The sequence below is a fragment of the Loxodonta africana genome, chromosome Y (genome assembly GCF_030014295.1).
Source record: "Loxodonta africana isolate mLoxAfr1 chromosome Y, mLoxAfr1.hap2, whole genome shotgun sequence".
Classification (NCBI taxonomy): Eukaryota; Metazoa; Chordata; class Mammalia; order Proboscidea; family Elephantidae; genus Loxodonta; species Loxodonta africana.
Window position 1 is genome coordinate 4633892 of NC_087370.1, and position 6580 is coordinate 4640471.

At 49.5% G+C, this 6580-nt stretch overlaps 1 protein-coding gene across 1 annotated transcript; it reads right to left on the reverse strand.

The window, feature by feature from the left end:
- Positions 1-4967: 4967 nt before the first annotated feature.
- Positions 4968-6233, reverse strand: LOC135229001 (PC-esterase domain-containing protein 1B-like). Its single transcript, XM_064278745.1, is given in 1 exon segment — positions 4968-6233. A coding segment is annotated over 1 exon segment (1266 nt).
- Between the last annotated feature and the right edge of the window lie 347 nt (positions 6234-6580).

Sequence of the window (6580 nt, forward strand, 5' to 3'; positions counted from 1 at the left end):
TGCCTGTTACCTGTTTCATTGGTTAATACAGCGCTTTTAAATTGATGGATCCAACCTAAAAACCCAACTGTTATTCCACAATGTTAATGTCATCATTCAAACTATTTCTTAAGCTCCTTTGGTAGAAATTGTTTTGAAAAGATAATATATATAACCTACAAAAAATAATCAGTCTTATAGCTTTAAAATGTCTAGATTTTAGCAAAGACAGTATTTCCCACTTTGCTAATATATGTCACGCCTATCAACTGTATGGAGTCCCTAGGGGTACAAACGATTAACAAGCTCGGCTGCAACCCGGGAGGTTGGCGTCTACCCTGAGGTTCCTCGGAAGAAAGGCCTTCATGTTTGTGCTCCTAAGAATTTTTCATCAAGTAAGATAAAAGTTCCTCCATTATCTGAAATGAAACTTTTTCAGAAATAAAATTTTCTATTAACTGAAATTTACCCTCTAAAACCAAAACCTGCTGCCATTGAGTGGATTCCGACTCACAGCGACCCTACAGGACAGAGTAAAACTACCCCATCGGGTTTCCAAGGAGCAGCTGTTGGATTCGAACTGCTGACCCTTTGGTTAGTAGATGTAGCTCTTAAGCACTACACCACCAGGGTTTCCTTTAGAGACTTTTTTTTGGCCATGGAGTCAACTCCAAGTAGAACTGTATTGCACAGGGTTTTTAAATGACTGGGTTATTGGAAGTATTTTGCCAGGCCCTTCTTCCAAGGTACCTTTGGGCAGACTCGAACCTCCAAAATTTGACCAGCAGCCAAGCGCGTTACCTATGTGTACCACCCTGGGAATGCTTAAAAGTTCTTAAGGAAACATTTAGCTGTGTTTTTGATAGTTACTGCCAATATTATCTTTATCTAAAACCCAATTTGCTATACTCTTAACGTTCAAATCCCTGTATGCCTCTAACCTAACCTATGATTGCACTCAACACAGATCTTGCATCCAGTCACTCTGACTGGTTTCCAGAACCTTTCATGTGCTTTGTGTTTTCCCGCCCCACTATTTAATGCCCACGTTCCTGATACCCCACTCTTCATCTGTTACATGGAATCATCTCAGTATTGATGTCTCCCTATCTTTCACTGAGTGCCAGTTCAAATAGCGACACCTCCACAGCCCACCTGTTATGGACTGAATTGTGTCCCCCCAAAATGTGTGTCAGCTTGGCTGGGCCATGGTTCTGAGTATTGTGTCATTTTCTACCATTTTGTCATCTGAAGTGATTTTCCTATCTGTTGTAAATCCTACCTCTGTGATGTTAATGAGGTGGGATGGGGGCAGTTACGTTAACGAGGCAGGACTCAATCTACAAGACTGGATTGTGTCTTTAGCCAGTCTCCTTTGAGATATAAAAGAGAAGTAAGCAGAGAGACATGGGGACCTCATACCACCAAGAAGGCAATGCCTAGGAGAATAGTACATCCTTTGGACCTGGGGTCTTGCATGGAGAAGCTCCTAGTCCAGGCAAAGATTGATGACAAGGACCTTCCTACAGAGACGAGAAGAGAAAGCCTTGCCCTGGAGCTGGCACCGTGAATTTGGACTTCTTGCCTACTAGAGTGTGAGAAAATAAATTTCTCTTTGTTAAACCCATCCACTTGTGGTGTTTCTGTTACAGTAGCACTAGATGACTAAGACACCACCCAGCTGACAGCCCGTCTCTTGTGCTTGGTATTTGTGTGCATGTGTGTATGTGTGTGCACAGTGTACATGTCCACCATATACGTGCACACACACACACACATGCACACACACATATTTTCCTGTCTACCTTGAAGGCATGTGGTATGGTGCAAGGCACGTGGATTCTGGAGTTAGGCAAACCTAACTTGAATCATGACTCTCTTACCATGTAGGAACTACTGCCTTCACCTCTTTTGCTTTCTCCTATCTGTAACAACAGGTCTTTATAACCGACCTTAAGGGGGCAGTGGTGGCTCAGCGATAGACTCCTCACCTTCCATGCGGGAGACTGGGGGTCCATTCCCAGCCAATGCATCTCATGTGCACCCACCACCTGTCTGTCAGCAGAAGCCTGTATATTGCTGTGATGCTGAACAGGTTTCAGGGGAGCTTCCAGACTAAGACTGACTAGTAAGAAAGGCCTGACAATCTATTCTGTAAATCAGCCATTGAGAACCTTGTAGATCACAACAGTCTGATCTAAACCTGTCTTAGTCATCCAGTGCTGCTATAACAGAAATACCACAAGGGGGTGGTTTTAACAAAGAGAAATTTATTTCTTCACAGTATTATAGGCTTAAAGTCCAAATTCATGGTGTCAGCTCCAGGGGAAAGCTTTCTCTCTCTGTGGGCCTTCTCATCAATCTACCCCCGGACTATAAGTTTCTTGGTGCAGAGACTCTGGGTCCAAAGGATCTCCTCTGCTCCCAGCACTACTTTCTTGGTGGTATGTGGTCCCCCTGTCTGTCTGCTCACTTCTCTCTTTTATATCTCAAGAGTTTGCCTCAAGACACAATCCGATGTTGTAGTTTGAGTCCTGCCTCACTAACACAACTACCACCCATCCTCCCTCATTAGCATCATAGATGCAGGACTTACAACACATAGGAAAATCACACAACACTGGGAATCATGGCCCATCCCAATTGATACAGACATTTTTGTGGGGACATAATTTAATCATGACACCAACCAAGCATTGGGGCCTACAGGATCAGGTAGTGTTTCTTTCCATTGTGCACGGGGTCACCATGAGTCTAAGCTAACTCCACAGCACCTAACAACAGTTCTCATGACTCATATAGAAACTACAGGGAGGAGTAGACTGCCTCATAAGGTTTCCTAGGCTATACTCATGACGGAAGCAGACTGGCATATCTTTCTCTTGCAGAGCAGCAGGTGGCTCCGAACCGCCAACCTTTTGGTTTAGCAGCCAAGCACCTAACCATTGTGCCACCAGAGCTTCTTAACAACATTACCTTCCTAATATGGTTGCTGCCAAATAAATACCACCTGTAAGGGAAGTCTCAGTGCACAAAGCATGGGCCATCCCAGTTCTTCCTCTTTCAGGGAATAAGCTGCACCCTCCCTGTGTTTTGCACAGTGCTATATAGATAGAAGGAGCTCAATTATATGTTGTTGTTGCACTCATTGATTTTAAAATTATGCCTCATCAACTTTCAAATTGCATGAAATGAAATATCAGTCTCATCTCCTTTGTCGATGGTGAGACCCAGGTTTAGAGCAGAACACATTAGACTGTTTACTCCATCTTGTCTTTTTTTTTTTAGTTAGTTTATTTTACTTTTGCTGTTGTTGAGAATATACACAGCAGAACTTCCACCAATTCACCAGTTTCTGCATGTAGCATTCAATGACATCGATGACATTCTTTGAGTGGTGCAGCCATTCTCACCCTCCTTTTCTGAGTTGTTCTCGCCCCACTAACATAAACTTACTGCCCCCGAAGCTTCCTATCCAACCTTTCTAGTTGCTGTGGTCAATGTGACCCCGTATTAAAAAAAAAAAAACCTGTTGCTGAGTCGATTCTGACTCATAGCCAGCCTATAGGATGGAGTAGAACTGCCCCACAGGGTTTCCAGGGAACAGCTGGTGGGTTCAAACTGCTGACCTTTTGGCTAGCAGCTGAGTTCTTAACCATCATGCCACCAGGGCTCCATCTAGATAGTTCTTAAAAGAGCATAATGCTCAAGGCAGACAGTCTTTACTAGTTAACTATTGTTTGTTTGCTTTTTAAAATATAATTTAATTTTTTTGTTGTTAATGATACTATACACAGAAAAACATAGACCAATTCAACAGTTTCTACAAGCACAATTCAGTGACATTTTTTACGTGCTTCAAGTTGTGCAGCCACTCTCACCCTCCTCTTCTGAGTTGTTCCTCCCCCATTAACCCAGACTCAATGCCCCCTAAGCTTCCTATCTCATCTTTCATCAGTTCATGCTGTCAGTTTGATTCCATACAGAGAGCTCTTTAAAAGAACACAAGGCTCAAGGCAGACATTCTTTACCGATTAAGCTATTCTTAGTTTAAAGAAGATTTCAGGGGATATTTTTTTTAAGATTTAAACATGATCTCAGGCCAACTGTTTCGGGGGTTCTTATACCAACTTTTGACATTTCCTTTAAAAATGCTTTAAATCATTTCAAGCCCAAAATGTGTCATTTCTCCTTTTCCATAACCAGCCCTGGAATTGCTCATTCATTCTTAGCATGCTTGAGATCACTCTGAGTCCCATCTCCTCCCTGGCTACCCCCCCTTCCCCTTTTTGTCCTTAAGGCGCATCATTCCATTAAGTAAAAGCTCCTCAAGTGAGGAAAGAGAAGCTGGTTCCTCTGCCAAGAAAACCCCCTGGCTGCTAGAAAAGCTGTCAGAGTTTCCCAAGTGTGTGCAAATGAATTAATTCACCTTATGGGTATAGAAAACCGTCTGGGAGGCTTGTTTATTCACCAGCCCTGAGAGGCACTTAATGGCAGCTCACTGAATTGAGCATTGGATCTTGCTAAGTGGTGAACAGCAGCTCAACTTCGGGGCTCTTCTGAACAAATAACTCCTCTACAGAAACTACAGGTAATTGGAAGGAATGGATTTCGCCTGATTGCCTCTTTGGCCCTGAAAGCAGCAGAAGCCCCCGAGAAGGCATTCTGGACTCCCTGCTCCTTGCCCCAAAAGGCACCCAGAACATAACGGGGGTGACAGGCTACACTGATCCATTATGGACACGCTGCCACGGTGCACCCGCACAAAGACTCCGCAGAGACACACATTGTGTTTGTGAGGGCACTTTTTTAATTCGCAGTTCCTTTGTGCATCCAGGCAAGGAGGAGACAGCCGTGGGGGTGTATGTCTGGTATCTGCTCCTGTAAGTCCTGTCGCTGCTGAGAGGGGTGGAGGGGTGGCTGGAGGTGTTCCACACCTGCATGCCTAGGCCATCCCCCAAGGAAGGGTCCACGGGGGAGAGGACGGCCTACATGGAGGGGTGGCTACGGAGTCCTTGCCCCTGGTCACGTCTGGGGCTGCGGGCCCTGCCCCTGAGCCTCTCTGGCCCTGCAGGGGGACGTGGGGGGTAAGGTGGAGAAGCCCGGTGAACCACGCGGCGCTGGTGAGAATCAGAGGCCCTATGTATTCGGCCGTGGCGGGGCTGCCGGCCAGCGGTCGGGTTTGCTTCATCGCCATATCTACTGTGCTGCGCATAGGCGTCGCCAGAGCATGGCTGGTGCTGCAGGGATTGGTCCCAGGGCAAAGTGGAGCCATGGCAGCGGGGCTGGAAGCGCCTGCGAACCTGGGGCGGGGATACAGGGGGTCTCCAGGACTGAGCGATAGGGCGCGTGGGCCTAGGTGGGCGCGAAGGCGGGGCCTCCTCACCGGATTCACCTCCGTGGCGCTGGAGCAGCCTGTAGCTCCCGGGCGCTCTGAGAAGGCTCCCAGGGCCTTCCCAGATCCACCTGCCCACCGGATTGTCGCAGGACAGGTCCACGCCCCACGCATCGGCCAGGTGGGCCAGCAGCAGCTGCGAGAGCCTTCGGTGAGCGTGTTGGTTCCAGTGCACGCCATCTGGCTGCCGGTGCTGCCAGGAGTGCCGGAAGTGGAAATGCAAGTCCAGCACGTCGAAGCCGAGCCTGCTGGCCTCAGCGACACTGTAGAAGTTGGCCTCCACCACATCATCCCGCAGGCACGAGGTCTGGGGCATGCCCTCAGGCGGGAGGAAACCCCCTGAGACCGTCTCAGCCACTGGCATGGCAGTGTTCCACACCACGAGGCAGGACTCGGGCAGCACCTGGCGAAGGCGCCAGAACAGGGTCTCCAGGTTCCTCCTGTAGCTCCACATGGAATCCTGGCCATACCTGGACAGGTCCCAGAGGCAGGAGTTCATGATGACCACGTCTGGGCCGTGCTCGCCCCTCAGCAGCTCCAGCAGGACTTTCTCCAGGTACCAGGAGTAGGCGCGCGTGAGGAAGTAAAAGTGCACAAGGTGGTGTGTGGAGCAGAACTCGCGGACTTCGCGGTAGTGGGTCCCGTTGTGCATACGGCCTCACCAGCCGCCGTGCAGCAGCCTGTCCTGCTCGAAGCTCATCTCGCCCTTGGCCTTCAGCTGACTGCTTGAGAGCAGGCAGTCCTTCTGCAGCAGGAGCACCAGGTCCTTGTACACGGCCCTCTGCACCGAGTCCCCCATGACGACCACGAACCTGTTGTGCAGCAGCTGCCGGACTTCGGACGCCCTCAGGTGGACCATGGTGGCTGGGCGAAGGTGGCCTAGCTCCTGCCTTCCCTCACGGCGGGTCCCGAAACAGCTCTGGACCGAGGGCTGAGCGGCTGCTGCCAGAGACGGAGAGAAGGCTGGCTGGCTCGCTGGCTGGCGGTTGTGGGGGCGGCCGGGCGGGCAGACGGGGGGCTGTTTAATGCAGCTGGACTGGCCTGGGCCTGGACGGGGCGGAGAAAGGGGGCAGCGTCCGGGGCCCCGAAAGCCGTCTCGCCAATCCTTAGGCCGAGGGTGTGACCTCTGAACCCACGGCCCTGCCCCCGTACCCGGCTTGGCTCCCCCTGCTGGAGGGCAGCGGTGCTGACACTGATGCTATTGGT